This window comes from Pan troglodytes, chromosome 16 (assembly GCF_028858775.2).
Source record: "Pan troglodytes isolate AG18354 chromosome 16, NHGRI_mPanTro3-v2.0_pri, whole genome shotgun sequence".
In the NCBI taxonomy this organism is placed as follows: Eukaryota; Metazoa; Chordata; class Mammalia; order Primates; family Hominidae; genus Pan; species Pan troglodytes.
The window spans coordinates 44,312,142-44,331,149 of record NC_072414.2 but is presented as its reverse complement, the minus strand read 5'-3'; the positions used below and the strand labels follow the sequence as shown (position 1 = coordinate 44,331,149).

Genomic DNA, 19,008 nt, shown 5'->3' with positions numbered 1-19,008 from the left:
AGGTGACTCCGTGGTTTCTGCTATCTTGGTTAGGTGTGGTGATACCGTTTTGTGATCGTGGGACTGGAGTGTGGGGAAATGCACAGTGAAGATGATCAGTAGATTTATACATATGGATTTAAGGAGCCGGGAAAACATCCAGAGAAAGAAATCTATTAGGCAGTTGAGTATATAAATCTGTAGACAGGAGAGATGTGTGTACTGAGATATAAATTTTGAAGTCATCAGAGTATAATAATACAATGGAAACCATGTAAATAGGTGAATTCTCTAGAGAGATATGAACTCTCTAGATGTAAAGTAGAAGACAATGCCTGGAATTTGGGTTATGTAAACATAACAACAATATAGCAGGAGTAAGAACCTGGACTCCAGAGTCAGTGCTGGGATCCACTACTTACCAGCTGTGTAACCTCTATGGGTATCTTACTTCCAAGCCTCTGCGTCTTCCTCTGCAATGTGGCAAATGACTTGTTGGGTTACTGGGGAAACTGAATTAGTACATGTGGAAAGAATGTAGAACAGCATCTGACACTGAGCAAACACTCAAAAAATATTATTTTTATATTCTAAGTGGAAAATAAATGATTACTAACATTATCATTACTAATTACACGTTTTTAATAAGATGTGATACATCTCTAATATAGCAGTTTTTCCAGGCATACAATTAATTTTTGACACAAAAAAGCTTTTAAAAATCATGTCATAAAAGCTGAGAACCTTGGACATGTTCTGATTTATGTTACTGCTATAAGAATTTTTAAAACTGGTTTTTTAATGTGGGAAATTAGGTTTTATTAAGCTAAAAACGTTCCTACCTAGAAGACTTAAAAATTCATCTTGAAAAATATTATGAAGTTTGCCACACAAAGACAGTAGCTGAAGTTTTTGTTCTATATGTGTCATAACCTCTAATACAATATGTGATGTATTAGATCACTTTGCTAGCTGAATAAAACATCAAAAACAGAACCTCTTTCTCACCTTCCAGTCATTTCTTATTTTGCAGGTAAAGTAGCTCTACATCCTTGATTATTTTGCTTTAATTTCTACCCATTTACATGTGATGCTACATGTTACTCATTTTTAAAAATTAACCAAAAATAATTTTTGTGGTAATGTCTTAAAGTTGTCATAATGAATAAAAACAAACATAAAATGTTGAAATACTGCATGCTGCTGTTGACCATCGTCACCTCATCAGCATCCTGTATCCTTTTGTGTTTTGCATTGTTGTTCCTTTTGCATGGAAGATCATCTGCTCTGGATTACCATGAGTTGAATGAGGATGGAGAGCTGTGGCTGGTTTATGAAGGGTTAAAACAAGCCAACAGGTTATATTTGTCTCCTCAAAATGGAATGTTATTAATTTGTTGTTTTTCTTACTAACAGTGACCTCCTGACTTTCACCCCTGTATTTCTTGTGCATTGATTGCCTTCTTGGGTAAATTAGTGTTAGTAATTGTGTTATTTGTCCAAAGCTTTTCAGTAAAACTGAGAACATTCAGCCAAACACCTTTTTTTTTTTTTTTTCTTTTTTAGACGGAGTCTCACTCTGTTGCCTAGGCTGGAGTGCAGTGGTGCGATCTCAGCTCACTGCAACCTCTGCCTCCTGGGTTCAAGCAATTCTCCTGCCTCAGCCTCCTGAGTAGCTGGGATTACAGGCGTGCACCAACATGCCTGACTAATTTTCTGTATTTTTAGTAGAGATGGGGTTTCACCATGTTGGCCAGGCTGGTCTCGAACTCCTGACCTCAGGTGATGCGCCCACCTGAGCCTCTCAAAGTATTGGGATTACAGGCGTCAGCCACCACACCCGGTCCAAACACCTTCTTTAAAAACCTTCACTACAAGATACTATTAAAGCTAAAATTGAATGGTGGTGAATATAAGACACTTCCCTTCAGACTCTAAAATTTGTGAATCTCTCTCTTCCAGGAGTTAAAAGAAAAACATAATCTTTCAATTAGGGCACAAACTATTGGGGGAGAGATTAAGATTTATTACTGAGACAGTGGCTTCTCATATCCTATAGATAGATCTACAGGATATATGTGTCTATGGCAATGTGGCTACATTTTTCTTTTCTTTTTTTTGACACAGGGTCTTGCTCTGTCACCCAGGCTTGAGTGCAGTAGCATGATCATGGCTTAATTCAGCCTTGACCTCCTGGGCTCAAACGATCCTCCTGCCTCAGCCTCCTGAGTAACTGGGACTGTCACAAGCATGTGCCACCACACTCAGCTAATTTTTTTATTTTTTGTAGAGACAGGGTTTCACTTCGTTGCCCAGGCTGGTGTCAAACTCCTGGGCTCAAACAATCCTGCTTCGGCCTCCCAAAGTGTTGGGATTACAGATTTGAGGTACTGCGCCCAGCCTACCTTCTTATATATTATTATCATGCTGTCTAAAAGCAAGATGAAATGCATGATTTGGCACTCTGTGTGGTTATTATGAAATTCACATTTGTGAAACAGCAAATCAGGAGAGTTTTCTGCATTGCTATAGCTCAGAATAATTACCCAAATTCAACTCGTTAAATATGTTCAGAGGAGAGAAAATAAAATTGAAACAGCAGCACCTTTCTAACACAGACATTCATCTGCTCTAGTGATATTTGTCTTTAAAATCTCATTAAAATTCCATTTTAGTGATTAAATTTTTAAAATACTCAAATGTTTGTTCAAGGGGCTTCTGCTTATTCTGCTTTGTTTGTTCTTATCATTAACGCTTGTCATTAACTTTGGGGTGTTATTGCTGCAGATCTTTTTGAAATGTTTTAATCACTAAAATATTTTTAGTCCACTATTAACAGTTTGCTTGCAATGGCATCATTAAGTTTTACCCAGCAGTTGGCAACCAAGGGACTGGAATAAAAGAATGTCTTTTCTTTCTTCACATTAGTTAGTTCTTAACCATAACTTTGCATTTGGAAGAGAGTGACTGTAGAAGCAGGGGTGCGTGGCAAAGGGAGGATGCTCTGACTCTGGTGTTCTCACTGCCAATGCCTGGTCTGCTCTGTGGGCACAGCTGGCTGTACGTTTGCTTGGAAAAGCAATAACCACTTTTTTGGTCCTATTAATATTTGTGTTCTAAAACCACATCTTGTTAGGATTCTGTTTCTGATATGTAAGTTTATGCAGAGAGAGAAGATGACAGATCTAAAATATATATAGGAAATTTCAGAGCTATTTGTGTGGATTCGGGTAAATCTGTATATATAAGGCGGGAGTGGTGTTCCAGCCTTTCTGTCTTTCAGAATAGGAGTAGAATATAATTCCCTCTGCCTGGAATTAGTAACTGTAGTTCTGAAGGCACATTTAGTTAATTTGGAAGTTTATAATGTTGGCCTTTATAGTGCAGAGTTGTTTTGTGGCAAAGGTGTACTGTCTTTGCCAATTTAAATGCTAATTTATAAATGCAAATGCAAGGCAAATTAAAGCTGTTTTTTTTAATTGATTTTTTTTTTTTTACATCCTCATTTCCTATGACCCTCTTTTTTTTTTTTTTTTTTTTTGAGACGAAGTTTTGCTCTTGTTTGTTGCCCAGGCTGGAGTGCAATGGTGCAATCTCAGCTCACTGCAACCTCTGCCTCCTGGGTTCAACCAGTTCTCCTGCCTCAGCCTCCTGAGTAGCTGGGACAAAAGGCATGCCCCAACACACCTGACTAATTTTTTGTATTTTTAGTAGAGACGGGGTTTCGCTATGTTGGCCAGGCTGGTCTTGAACTCCTCATCTCAGGTGATCTGCCTGCCTCAGCCTCCCAAAGTGCTGAGATTACAGGTGTGAGCCACCACACCCGGCCTCCTATGAACCTTTCAAGAGAACTAAAACTCTCCTGTTTCTTAGGGCCTCTGAGAACTTTATATAATGCAGAAAGACGCAAATGTGAGAGCACCCGTTTCTATTTCTGCTTCTTGTTTTAGTTTCTTGACTTTAATCAAGTCAGAAGATACACAGATACTAAAGAATATCTGCTTTTCCTACTCTTGCAAGTGAACACGATGCCTTACACCCGTTAGGCAGCGACTCGGGGTGTCATCTCCCCTTCCGACCCATGTGTCCTCTCCGCAGGCTCCTGGAATCCCAGCTGCAGTCACAGAAGAGGAGCCATGAGAATGAGGCCGAGGCCCTCCGTGGGGAGATCCAGAGCCTGAAGGAGGAGAACAACCGACAGCAGCAGCTGCTGGCCCAGAACCTGCAGCTGCCCCCAGAGGCCCGCATTGAGGCCAGCCTGCAGCACGAGATCACCCGGCTGACCAACGAAAACTTGGTAAGGAGAGCTGCCGGGTCCACATGCTTCTTAACCTAGCCTGCCCGACAGTCTAGTTTCTTTTTGATCAAACACGGGTTTTTCTTGCTGGGAAAAACTCACCCCTCTGTACTTGTTACCCCTCTTACTCCAGCAGAGACAGAGTAAGGAAAATACAAATATTTTGGTAGGAAGGAAAAAGGCACAGGTTCTCTTTATCACGGAGGGCTGTGTGCTCTTAGACCTGCCCTGGAGGCAGACAACCACCTGGGTGCAGGCTGGGCTTTTGATGGCAGGTGATCTGCTTCCTCCATTTCAGCTGCAGATCCTCTGCCATCCTAGGTTTATTATGTGATTGTCACAACTGAGACTGGGGACAGGCTTCCTTTACCTTTTGTCCCCAAGCAGCCACTGAGGCCATCCCAGGCTCCACCTCTAGCAGACAAGTAGGGTTAGAGTTGAGGTTGAGAAAGGCGGTTGGCAAAACTAAGCCGGGGTTTTTGGTTGATGTTGGATGGAGCTCCCAGGTCAGGGAGGTGTGTGTTAGGATTCAGGTTTACATATTTTCTGTTCTTTAAAACAGAACTTGTATAACAAGTGAGGAAATTGTCTTTTTCCTTGTCAGATTCTAAACCCTGGCATGGAGTCTGTTTTCTTTTTTTTTTTGCCTTGTTCCTTTTTTTTTTCTTTTGCCAAAAATATTTTCTAAAATATTTCTTTCTCAGTCACATAATAACTTTTATTACTGATTTACAGTTTTTTGACAAATATATTTACTATATTAAAAATCCTTAAAAAGTGATAATTTCACATTTCTATATAAAGTCTATATTGTAGTGCTAGCCCGATTTTGAGAAAAGTTGTTTAGGATTGGTGGTGATTTGTGTCTTTTTTAAATTAACATTTTTAATGACCTATAATAAAATAGTATGAATTTTCTCTGAAGATTTAACAATCTGAATTATCCCTCCATTACTCCATTTGTGATAATTTACATTACAAACAGTTTTCTAGTGTCATTTATTCAACTATCTTTTATATGAATTAGAAGCAAAACGCAAAGGTATGCTTTTCACAGTCTGTCTGTATGAGGCTCCACCATGGGAATGAGGGAGGAGGGTGGGGGCAGTGTGTGGGCTCTTTCCAAAGTGATTGAAATCTCACTAATTTGTGGGGAAAATTTTCTGAATCATGAAATATTTTTTGAAGTGTTATTTTACAAAGCTCAAGTATACTGTTGCTTAAATTAAACTAACAATGCTTTGATGACTAAGTATTACCAAATATACTGAATAATATAATAAGTTGATTGATTGGCATACAAATTCTGTGCTTTAAATTATTGTTTTAAAATACAAGGTGAAATCGTGAAATAAAGATGCTTCTGGGTGGCAGATTTCCAGGGTTTTTTCACTAAGTTGGTCAGACATTTCTCTTGCAACCTTGTTTGCAATATTAATTTTCTTGGCAATTTTTCATAGCTAATACAAAAAATAGACTAAGCCCCTATATTCTAAGCTAATAGAGCCCAGTTAATGAATTTGAGTTTGGGGAAAACCTTTTGTAGGTCAGCTGCTTCTCCTGCCATCACACTGACTACTAATTCAGGAGGATGGATTCAAACATAAGTACAGGAAATGATAGACTTTTTCAAAATCATTGTTTTCTCAATCTTAATTGTGCATTTCTATAAGAAACACTTGAGTAGGATATTAAAGCCCAGCAGGAGACCTGGGCTTAGTGCTCTTGAAACTCTACCTTGCCCACCTACCTACCACCAACACAAAACACAAAAATGATTTTTCTACCTCATCTAGTGAATAGGCTTCACAGGCCTCCCCCGTGCTGTCTTTCAGCGAAGGAAGATGCACAGCTTCCCACCAGCCTCTCCAGCTTCACAAGCTAACATTGCTATTATTCTCACTTTTATTATATTTACCTCCCCTATTCTTGCCACTGCTGCTGGCGGCAAAAAAAAAAAAAAGTGCAGCAAGTTGTGAGCATCATGTGTTGGGGAGGCTGGGAGTAAAAAGGCAGGAGGTTGGAGGAGGGAAATGACAGCCTTATCTGGGCCTGCTAAGTGATGGCATCCTGGCCACAGCCTCTTTCCTTTGTTCACACAAGAAACATCTGTACATATGTAATTAGAATAATCTATACTAGAAAGATAAAAGGGTAATGGAAGGTGACAAATCAGAGCCTTTCAAGTATATATAGTTTCACTATTTGTATTTTAAAATATTTTAAAATTGATTTTGCTGAAAGATAGCATTTCTCTCAAACACACAGACAAAAACAAATATCCATTGTGCCTGTTTTTTCAGTATTTTGAGGAATTATATGCAGATGACCCTAAGAAGTATCAATCATATCGGATTTCCCTTTACAAACGGATGATTGTATGTAAAACCATAGTGCTTTTCTGCTGTCTTCCTTGCTACTTATAGCCCTCTGTAACTGAAGAGCACACTGCTGCCTGCCCCCTCCCAGGAAGTCTCTTCAAAATTTTCACGAAACCTGTTTCTCCCCACAGCTGTCTTTTAGCCAGTGGTGTCACCTCTGTCAGTGTCCTGAGTCCATTGTCACGTTTGGTTTGTTATTAACACTAGGCTTACAGTGTGATGGAAGCAAAATGTGATTTGAAAGGTCACGTAAAATCCAAGAAGTACAACTTAACGCTTTGAAGAGATAGCAACTGTTCCCTTGAATGGTTGGCCTAGTAGCTAAATCTACTCTTGTCTAAACTGGAAAATGAATATTTGTATTTGGAATGCCTTTCTTCTCCATAACCTGAATAACAGACCACACACATTGCTGACTCATAGCCCTTCTAAGCTGTTACTGAGCCTACTGTTGTCCACTTTCTTTTTGATTGAGTTTTTAACCATGTCTGTCATTTGAGCAAATTCTTTATTAAATAGCCAATAATCATGGACTTTTTTTTACCTTCCTCCTTAAGTGTACTGCTTTTGTTTCTGTTTTTGCATAAAGCATTCATAAATACCCCTTTCTTCTGTATAAGCAAAATTATATCACCTGCAAGATTTTATAGATGCCTTATGCCACTTGCCACTTTGGTCCTAGGTAAGCAGACCACTCTTTATCCTGTTCTTTGTGATTATTTTTTTCAACTTATCTTTTAATTCCCAAAACTTCTGAACTATTCTTAAGTTTCAGGGCTAATTTTAGAATTTCATAGGGTGGCTCTTATAGAGACAGTGCTTCACACATGGGGAGTGTCAGTTCCTACCTAAGTTCAACCATTCTTTCCACAAACCTTTTTGTGCATTCATCAAAATTTATTTTTGCCTAGTCAGTCCTCCTTTAAAAGAAAGCATTCTACTGGAATACCAATACATTCTACAAAGCATTCAGTTGATTTTCCCACATGGAGTCTACTGGAAAGACTCTGCAGTGAGCCTGCTGTCCATCACGCTGTAAAGGATTTTACTGCGTTGTATATTTTAACATACGGCTTTTATTGTAGCTGCATTTCCCATGCCTGCCAATTTTAGCCAGGTGGTGGCTCCACCAATGAGCTCTTCTGGAGCTTTTATGTAAAACTAACGTGTTGTTTCTGTGATATTGTGTCTATTTTCCTTTGATGCATTTTAGAAGGCCTGTTTCGATTTTTCTAATATATTTCTCTTCTTGATCTTTAGGATTTGATGGAACAACTTGAAAAACAGGATAAGACGGTCCGTAAACTGAAAAAACAACTGAAAGTATTTGCCAAAAAAATTGGTGAACTAGAAGGTATTTAAACCTTTTTTTCAAGACGGTCACTGAGTCTTGGTATGAGTCTTGGCCTAAAGACTAGGCTATATAAGTGGCCTAATAGAGGTTTGCATGCAAATATTAAGGATAATAACAAAATATGACTTTTGGCAAACCTAACCTCTTTTGAGTAGAAATTTACATTTTTAGATGAGGAAAAATGTTCTTTTCATGGGTAGTAATAATTTACAGATTTTACTCTGTAAGCATCTAATGAATATCTTCTATATGCCAGACAATGTGCTAGGCAGTATAGCATAGGAGTTAAGAATGTGGATTCTGGAGTCAAGCTTCTTGGGTTCAAATCTTAGCTCTTCTACTTATTAATCATATGATATTGGGCAAGTTTCTGAACCTCTGTATGCCTGTGCTTTCCCATCTGTTAAATTAGAAAGATAATAGCATCTATCTGACATGGTTTATAAGGATTGAATGAGCTATTAGGTTGGTCCAAAGGCAATTACTTTTAATGGCAGGAACTGCAAATGCCTTTGCATCAACCTAATAAGTATATTACACTTAGAAAAGTTACTGACGCATAGTAAAAATGCTTCATGCGACTTAGTTATTAGTCACTATCATTATTCTTAGTATTAGGGATACTAAGATGAGTATGATAGAGTCTGTCCTCAAAGAACTTACAGTCTAATGGAGGAAAAATAGAGAAGTAAAAAAGAAAAATATGAATTATGATGATAAAGAAATAAGATTTTTAAAAACATCTCATGATTTCTATATGATGATGATGAAAAAATTCCTTGAGAAATAACCAAATATCAGTTGTTGTTATTATTTATATACAAATGGATCTTATCTTTTCTATTAGTGTGTTTATGTGTTTATTTGTTAAGAGTTGTAGGTACAGGGATCTAGCAGTGAACAAGGCTAAAGCCAAACTCCTTTTTTTTTTTGGAGACAGAGTCTTGCTCTGTCGCTGAGGCTGTAGTGCAGTGGTGCAATCTCGGCTCACTGCAACCTCTGCTTCCCGGGTTCAAGCAATTCTCCTGCCTCAGCCTCCTGAGTAGCTGGGATTACAGGTGCATGCCACCATGTCCAGCTAATTTTTGTATTTTTAGTAGAGACGGGGTTTCACCATGTTGGCCAGGCTGATCTCGAACTCCTGAGCTCGTGATCCATCTGCCTCAGCCTCCCAAAGTGCTGGGTATAGGCGTGAGCCACCGCTTCCAGCCTAAAGCCAAATTTTAAGCTTATTTCAATGTTCTCACTGCTTAAGGGATTTTGAGACACTCTTTGGAGTAGCCTTCAAACCTGTGTGAACGGTTAATCATTTTCTCTCATTGTCATTCTGCATCTAATTCTTGCTTGGTTCAAACAGTGAAGATTCCCCATCACTGAGGATGTTCAAAAGAATCTATCATGATTAACTCCAAGTGTGGTTTTCATTCCTCCAACATGCCAGGCCTTGTCATAACTGCTCCTTCTGTTTGGTCATCCTGCTTCTCCTGGTTAAGTCCTGCTCAGCCTTTGAGACCAGAGTCATATGTCACATGCTCAAGAGCAGCCTTTCCTGATTTCCAGACAGACGTTATGGTTCTGCTCTCTGTGTACCACAGTTTGGCTGACATCTTTTATGGTCTTCACTATGTCATATTTTTAGCAATTTTTCTGTTTGAATTACTGGCTTCCATAATAGACTCTGAGCTTCCTGAGCATAGAAAACATCTCTGTTTCCCTTTGCTTTCACAGCACCTAGCATAGTGTCTGACCTATCTCATAATCATTCCATAAATGTTTGCTGAGTGAATGAGTAAGTTTCAGAAATATTTATAACATGGCAACATGGACATTTACTTTGTAAAGGATATTACTCTGTTGGATGTACAAATACTGAAATATTTGTTTAGAAATCAGAAAGATTATTTTATAGTCACACTTTATATATAATCCTTTAGCATTACATGAGTCATATATTACATTAAAATTTGAGCCTCCACATCACACACTCACACACACACGAGCTATAATGTCTATTAGCAGAACTTAAAAATCTTTATTCAGAGAACTTTTTGCACTTTGCACCAATTATATCATGAGATGATAATCAGACAGCAGAGTATTTGTTTGAAAAAAACAGTTTTTAAGTGTATTAACATGTGAGATTCTTTTTTTGTTCAACTCCTAATGATTCCTTTGCCATACTTTAGTAAATTTTGATAAACAGAAAAGCCATTCATTATTTTACATAATTTTTATTAGTTTTCTTTGATATGTATATTTTTTAGTTGAAGAGATGGGTTAGACTATTTTAAGATATTACTAATCTTAAGCCATTGTCAATCAGAAATCAACCTCATCATTTAAACTATCCAGACAGCTGTAAAGCCATAAGTAGCGTTTGAGAATAGCAATTCATAGATCAAACAAAAAAGACATTATAATAGTTCTTAAGAAGAGTTACATTTTGAGTTAAGTGATACATATCTAGAGGATGAAATGAAATAGATTTATGTGACTTGGGCACTTGCTGAGTGCAGTGTACCTGCTTCTACCCCAAATAAAGAGAATCAAGGTGACACTTTTCATCCTCGTATCTGCCTGTTACACAGAAAATACAGGCAGATACGTTATTTTCTAATAACTAAACGTTGTCTTATACTTTTCTTTAAATGTATTGCAACACACTTAAATCCTTTTGGTTTAAAATAGCACAACTCTTGCCTCCTCCTACAAGCTACATTTAATTAAGGAGGCTTTTTAAAAAGCCAACAGAGACTTTAAAAAAAAATGCCAGCATATATAATTTTTGGCAGAAACTATATAGCTAAATGGAGAATGTTTCAAAATTTGATCTGCTTTGTGCTATATTTTCACCCATCTTAATTTTCATGGAATCAAGAAATTAAGACCTGAAAGGATTCTAGAAATCAATTAGTTATTTCATAAGAGGAAAAAACTAAGGCCTGTAAGTGACCCATGGTTGCAGCAGGTGAGATGGCAGGACTAGAACACATACCTTCTAAGGGCCACTGATTTCTCTCCTTTGTGTCAAATTTTCCCACAGAAATCTTCTACTTATTAGGAATTCATCTGATTGTCTCAAACTTGAGATCAAGATCTTCCTGGTGCCAAAAGTAAATTTTTTAAAAACTTTCCAATTTTCTTTCCTTTTTGAAGACAAAAAGGTTCCCTCAAGTTTATAAAGAATCTAGAAAGTGAAACTAGAGTCTTTGTTCAGGTCTTCCTAGAAGAATGGATCATTGGGCTCCTCAGTCCCTTTGTGCTGCTATAACAAAGTACTTGAGAATGGGTGATTTATAAAGAACAGAAATTTATTTCTCACAGTTCTGAAGGGTCAAGACACTGGCAAGTTCAGAGGGTCTGGTTTCTGCTTCCAAGATGGCAGGTGCCTTGTTGCTGGATCCTCTGAAGGGGACGAACTCTGTGTTCTTACATGGCAGAAGGTGGAAGGGCAAAAGGCTTAGCTAGTTGCCTCTTTATTTATTTATTTATTTATTGAGATGGAGTTTGGCTTTCATCACTCAGGCTGGAGTGCAGTGGCGTGATCTCGGCTCACTGCAACCTCTGCCTCCCAGGTTCAAGCGATTCTTCTGCCTCAGCCTCCCAAGTAGCTGGGATTACAGGCATGTACCACCATGCCCGGCTAATTTTTTGTATTTTTAGTAGAGATGGGGTTTCTCCATGTTGGTCAGGGTGGTCTTGAACTCCTGAACTCAGGTGATCTGCCCGCCTTGGCCTCCCAAAGTGCTCCGATTATAGGTGTGAGTCACTGTGCCCGGCCAACATTTTATTTTAATTAGTAGATAATATTGCAAAATCAATCAAGGTTATGTTGAACTGACATCTAAATTTCATTTGTGAGCTTTGCAAAGACTTAAGTCCCTAGGGAGAATTCAGAGGCAGAGAGAAAGTTTTTAGTGAGAGTATGGCACATTCTATCTGACATTTTTATACAGTACCAAAAATATCCTGGTTAGAGATTTTGCAAAAGGAAGGTGAAGCTTCCTTTTAAAACATAAACTTTCTTAGTAAAAATATCCATTGTATTTCACAAATTCTGAGATGCAGTGTTTCCCATTTCAACATCTCTGAAATTGGGGTGTATCTTACAATTGTTGATGGGTTATAGTTTAGTTGGCAATTTTTTTAGTGTTACATAAAATACTGTATTTCATAACCGATAGCATCGTAGATTTGATAAATCAGTGGGTTTAAAATATGCTCTTTGGGTTACATGGAGTCCAAATATGTGCATTTATTGATAAACCTAGTATGCTGAACTTGTTTTCTCCCAGTTTCCCCTTTTGGAATTGTACATGCGGCTTAAAATTTACTAGTGGCATAGATGGCAGGGGTTTTATAATTTTGTTTTTTACATGCAGCTGCAGGTTTATGATCTGTAGAGGCCACTGTGTGCTGCTTCAGAGGTCCTTGTGGTGTTGTGTTTAAACTGACACCAGAAATTATGTAAAACCAAACAGTTTGAGTCTCCTTTTCTCTTGCATGGAAGAATATACTTTAGAGTTAGTCCCGTGGCTTTCATACTGGATCATGCATATGAAAAACTAGATTATGGGAGATGGCCATAGCCCTGATCTGTCCAATCACAATCTGACCACTCTTTAGATATCATAGTGTTGCTGGATGGTGGTGACTTCACCTAAACCAGATTTTCAGCGCTGATAGTCCCAGTGTGTGCTGCTGCAGCATGAGGTGGACGGTGTGTCACCAGGCTCCATGCCACATAAGCAAGAGCACTGGCAGGTACTGATGTTCTCTGTGATAACCTCTTCCTGTGGGACTGGCTTCTCAGAACTAACCCAGGAAATTACCCAGAGTGACACAAGAAGCACTACTGACACCTCGTGGAGTCAGCAATATTAAGCTTTCTAATGTTTTTGCATCTGATCTGCATTTTGTTTGACAGCAATCTCAGAACTCAAACTTAATCTGCCCTTAAACAAATCTCTTAACCACTCTCCCTCCCTGTAGATAAAAGGATAAAAAACCTGGTTACTAGCGTGTATCTCCACAGTGGCTGTGGTAACTCATTTGTCCCTTTACTTTTTGTTGGATTGCCCACTCAAGTCTCAATTTTGAGATGAAATTGGAGACTTTTTTTTTTTTAACCTTTAGCATAATTCTCTAGCTGCTGCCCTTGACAATAGTGACTATTTTTAACATCTGAAAGCATTGTAAACCAGTGGTTGTACTTCATTGATTGCAACTTTATAAGTAGAATTTTTAACATTCTATTAAAAAGAAATAAACAAAAAATAATAACATTTAGGAAATCATACTACATAGAGATAGTTTATCTGTTCATGATTTCTCTGGGAATGAGGATAGCAGGAGAAAATTAGGTCTTTGCCATATGAGGCCTTTGTGAAAAATAATACATTTTGGACCAAGTGGTATGAAGAAACACTCTTCTACCAGCTATCTGTATGTGTTTTGAACTGATTGTAATGATACATTTAAAGTAAATGTTCTTTTGCTTTTAATGGCTAAAGTCATTGAGCCAAGAGCAAGGGGGAATTGTTTCTGCTCCTTCTGCCCCTTTGTAGGATATTGATTGTTCCTCCTGTGAATTAAAGTCAAAATATGTTTAACCATTTCTGATTAGTATCAATTAATTAACAAATCTGTTAAACCACTTACTTTTTGGACATTTAATCTTATTAACAAGTAAGCCTTATTACATATAAAAAAGTTTTGAGTCATGTAAGGTTATTTGATGTTAATTTACAGTTAGGCAGGAGTGGCTTTCAGAGTAAGATTACCATATAATTTTGCCATCTGTTCACCCAATTTTAACAGAAAAAAATTATTTTAAGAGAAGGCAATTAAGTGGCAAATATGGCAAGTTTCGGTTGTTGTAGAATGCATTCAAAATTATAGGAACTTGGAGACCTCTCATGTTTTTTATATGGAAAACATTTTCTCCTCCTTTCTTACTTCTCATAAAGTGGGCCAGATGGAGAACATATCCCCAGGACAGATCATTGATGAACCCATCCGACCAGTCAACATTCCCAGGAAAGAAAAGGATTTCCAAGGGATGCTGGAATACAAGAAGGAGGATGAGCAAAAACTTGTTAAGAACCTGATTCTGGGCAAGTATTTTCTGCATTGGATAAAAGTTCCTTCTGGCACATGGGTTAATGGTGGGAAAAACTAGTCAATAATTTTTGAGATATTCAGCGTAGGTTTCATTAGTCATCATCACATACCATGTATTCTAGTGCTGCAGTAGAGTTCTGACCACACCAAGCACTTTCAGTCCAACTGCAGGGACACATGCCTCAGACCCACCTACAAGGATTGCTCAAGATCAGGTCTTCTCAGCCCTGGCTGCACATTAGAATCACCTGGAAGCTTTGAACCATACTGATGTATCTCTCTCCCTCTTGCCCAGTTAAATCAAAATCTCTAGAGAGAAGAGCCTGGCAATGTCTAGTACTTTAAAAAAAAAAAAAGAAAAAAAAAAAAAACCCTCAAGGCCAGCCTCGGGAAAATAGCAAGACCGCATCTCTCCAAAAAAAAAAAAAAAAAAATTACCCAGGCAAGGTGGTACATGCCTGTAGTCCTAGCTGCTCAAAAGGCTGAGATGGGAGGATCATGTAAGCCCAGGAGTTCAAGACTACAGTGAGCTGTGATTATACCATGCACTCCACCCTGGGCTACACAGCAAGAGTCTTTCTCAAAAATAATAAAAAGCTTCTTAAGGGATTCTCAAGTGTAACCACAGTTGAGCACAACTGCTCTAGGCTGTTTAGGTTCCTGAATTTCAGTTTTTCCTTACTCCCCTAGAAAGGTTTGCAACTAAATAGGTCAAGGACGGCAGTGTAATAATAGGGAAGAAACAAAAAAAGGAAAAGATTCTAACGAAGGAATGGACAGAATAAATGAGATGAGAGTGGAAGAAGCATTTCAGGGCAGCACACTGCCTTTAAGATTGGGTCTGAGCCCACTGGCTTTGCAAGAAAACTTTTTAGAGGGTGGTGGTAAATGATTAGAGTGTACACACCGTAAGTTGTGAAGTGAAAATCCTAAAAACCTCTCCTTTCAGCCTTTGCACAGCATTCCTCCCGCCAGGTGCCAGGGTGACAGCAATGTGATTGGCACTTATACCTGATGGAATGTTCCTGGCATTAAACTTAGTACTATATATAGTTGCACAGGTGCTTAAGTTTCAACATGAATTTCATTTAGCAAAAATGTTAAGGAGCCACTGGTTTTTAAGCATAGAATTAACAGATTTATCAATTCAGCAAAGAATTAACAGATTTATCAATTCAGCAAATGTTTAATGAACTCTTATCATGTGCCAAGCATTTTCTAGGTAATGAGCAAAGTGAAGTACCCAGTCTTACAGAGTTTACATTCCAGGGGAGAAATAAAGAAAATAAAATAAACAAATATATGATGGAGTAAAAAGAATAAAGAGTGAAGGCAGGTATACTGGTTTGTGTAAAATTGTCAGGACACACTCTTTGGTAAGGTGATCTTTGGACAGACACCAAAGGAAGTAAGCTAACAAGTCATGCTAATATCTGAGGAAAGAACATTCAAGGCAGAAAAACAGTAAGCACGTAGGCCCAGGGCAGGGAGCATACCTGGCATGTTTAACCAACAGCAAGGAGACCCATTTGGAGCAGAGTGAGCTGGAGTGGGGAAGGGGAATAGGGCCAGATCCTATGCTATGGTGAGGATTTTGGCTTTTATAAATGCATGACATGAGAAGCTGCTTGGAGGATTCTCAGAACGAGAGTGACATGATCTGACCAACATTTTCCGAAAGAATGGCCCTGATTGTTGTATGGAAAATGCAGTACTGGGGAGCGAGAGATGAATTAGGGAGGCCAGTTAGGGGGCTATTGCAGCAGCCCAGCAGGAGATGATGGTGGCCTCCATGGGACATCTGTAGCTGGTAGAAGCAGTGAGAAGTAGCTGGATTTTGGATGTATTTTGTAGATAGAGCCAACAGGGTTTGTTGATGGATTGGATATGTGGTATGAGAAAAGAAAGGAGTCAAAAATGAGGATGAGGTTTGTAATCTAGGATACTGGAAGACTGGAGCTGCTATTTATTTACTAAGATGGGGACAACTTCCAAAAAAGTAGGTTCCTTAGAGAAGCAAGAATTTGGTTTGGGAGAGGCTTAGTTTCATGTGCCTGAGCAGAGTTACCAAGAAGGTAGTTGATAGTGAGACTGGAATTCAAGGGAAAAGTCAGTGCAGGAGATATCAGTTTGGGAGTTGTCATTATATGGACATGCCCCACATTCCAGAATTTTTCTACTTAAAGAGCTATTAAAATACACTTTTTATATTACCTACTTACCTTGGATGATTGAACTCTTACATGACAACTGTGTTTTTATATCTCACAATGCATGCCTCGTGAAAATTTTCCATGTTATATAAAATTATTATTTTTTCTTTTTTAGAACTGAAGCCACGTGGTGTAGCAGTCAATTTGATTCCAGGATTACCGGCATATATCCTGTTCATGTGTGTTCGACATGCTGACTACCTGAATGATGATCAGAAAGTAAGGTCGTTGCTAACATCAACAATTAACAGCATCAAAAAAGTATTGAAGGTCAGTTCCTGTTCAGCAAAATTCTCATCATGAATTGTTAATGATGACAGAATCTGCACTGATTGATCTTCCTTCCTTAGAGTTTAGCTAAGTTGCTTGTTATTAAAACTTTCCAATTTTTATTTACTTACCTGTCTATTTTGAGACAGGGTTTTGCTGTGTCACCTAGGCTGAAGTACAGTAGTGCAATCTCAGCTGACTGCAGCCCCAGTGCAATCCCAGGCTCAAGCAATCCTCTCAGCTCAGCCTCCCAAGTATCTGAGCCCACAGTTGCACACCACCATGCCCAGCCAATTTTTTATGTTTTGTAGAGACAGGGTCTCACTATGTTGCCCAGGCTGGTCTCCAGTTCCTAGGCTCAAGTGATCCTCCCCCTTCAACTTCCCAAAATACTGAGATTACAGGTGTGAGCCACTGCACCCAGCCACTTTTCAGTCTTGAGTGAAAACTTCCACTGGAAGAAACATTCTTCCTTGAACATGTCTATCTGGCTTCTTTCAAAACAGGGCTCAAGTTGAACAGTAATCAAAATTAACTTGACATAACTGCATTTTAATTGTGCAGTAAACTAAGTTTATTCATGGACAGATATAGTTTGAGGTTTTACTTAGAACTAAACAATATTTAGTAGAGCTCATATATACAGGGAACGTGATGCTGAAATTAAAATAGATGTTAAATAAGTTTAAGATATGGCTCATTCATATAAAAAGATGTCTGATAAAACATTACAATTTTTCTTCCAACTTTTTCTCCACCTCACCCCATAATTTTCCCTGTTACCTAAAATGCCTGGTTCCATGTGGGAAGCAACACACAGATGCTAATCAGAGAGGAAAGACTTGGAAAAGACAGCCAAGTTATATAACTGAGCAGAAAGCCTACACAACTCAGTAGTCACTGAGTCACCTTGCATAATCCCCCTCTTGACTCCAGAGAAACAGTGAGCACAGGCTTAGTTTTAACTCAGTGTTGCTGTGAGGAGCTAAGATCATATGTTCCAGGTACTTTGCTTTCGGATTATCAAACTTAACGAGAGCTTTTAGGGTAAAGATAAGTGGATAGTCAACATGCCAGTGGACTCTTTCAAATCTAAGACTTCTTTTATGAACTTAAAAAAAAATTAGGTAAAACATACATAACATAAAATTTGCCATATTCACCATTTTTAAGTGTACAGTTATGTGGCATTAAGTGTGTTCACATTGTTGCACAGCCATCACCATCATCCATCTCCAGAGCTTTTTCATTCTCCCCAACTGAAACACAGTACCCATTAAACACTAACTCCCCATTCCTCCCTCCCTCAGCCCTGGGGAGCGAACTTTTGATAAATGCTGGTTCTCTGTTGGTCCCTATTGTGCAGATACTTTCTGTTGTTAACATTCTACAGTGGTTACTAAAGCATGGAGTTTCTAAAGATTTAACATTTAAAAATTGATGAATGTCTTCCCAACATAATTCATTTTATTTTTAGTGTGTTGATGCAATATTGTACTTCGATAAACTACAAGTTTTGCTACTTCTTAGGCCAACTCCTAGAGAGAGAAAAAACTAAATCATAAAGTTTTCTTTCTCTCATAATAATTGCAAGAAGATACTTATCTGGTTTGACTATTGTACCAAATTCTGTAAAGATTAAAAATGAGTGGGCACTAGAACACAACACTCTTTAATACCATTTAAAATTAATGTGCATTTGTCTCACATCCCAGTTTTGAATCGTATGTTTGTGTTGCATACCTGTTTCAACTTTGGCACCTGGTTTTTTGCCATCGGCCCTAAGCAGCATAACTAGCCAAAGATATGCAGAGAATCCATACAGTTTTTAGCTTATGATCATTTCTAATAAATCAAAAACTGCAAATAGCTTTGAGTTCAACTTGTTTTCTCTATGGGATAGAGTAGGAACTAACATGGATTTATTAATTTTGATCAAATACAGCTTGTTTATTGCAAAAAATACTACGGCAAACTCAATCTAGTAACCTCTTAGGTAAAGAGTTGGCATTCTATTTTAATATTTTTTTTAATTTCCAAAGAAGCAAATGTTCTTTTATTTTGAAGTAATATAGAGTATCTCATTTTCATGTGGACAGAGGATACCCTTAGTGTTCAAATTGTATTTGTTGAGTTATTTTGTTTAAAAGTGGGCTGGGTGCTGTGGCTCACACCTGTAATCCCAGCACTTTGGGAGGCAGAGGTGGGAGGATTGCTTGAGCCCAGGAGTTTGAGACCAACCCTGACAACATTGCGAGACCCTGTCTCTATAAAACATAAAAAAATTAGCCAAGCATGGTGGCATGTTCCTTTAGTCCCAGCTACTTGGGAAGGTGAGGTAGGAGGATCGCTCGAGCCTGTGAGGTCAAAGCTGCAGTGAGCCATGATCAC

At 38.3% G+C, this 19,008-nt stretch overlaps 1 protein-coding gene across 6 annotated transcripts in view; it reads left to right on the top strand.

Annotated features, from left to right (window-relative positions):
• Positions 1-19,008, top strand: part of MYO5A (myosin VA) — a 223,688-nt gene that overhangs the window by 186,529 nt on the left and 18,151 nt on the right. For 3 of the 6 annotated variants that reach the window (XM_009429144.5, XM_054666957.2, XM_054666958.2), the window contains 6 exons: positions 1,257-1,337; positions 4,078-4,276; positions 6,580-6,654; positions 7,918-8,011; positions 13,981-14,127; positions 16,463-16,617. In XM_009429144.5, coding sequence (XP_009427419.3) covers positions 1,257-1,337; positions 4,078-4,276; positions 6,580-6,654; positions 7,918-8,011; positions 13,981-14,127; positions 16,463-16,617 — 751 coding nt within the window. The remainder of the gene's footprint in view (positions 1-1,256; positions 1,338-4,077; positions 4,277-6,579; positions 6,655-7,917; positions 8,012-13,980; positions 14,128-16,462; positions 16,618-19,008) is intronic. The other 3 variants (XM_009429146.5, XM_016928253.4, XM_009429147.5) reach the window with 3 other exon arrangements.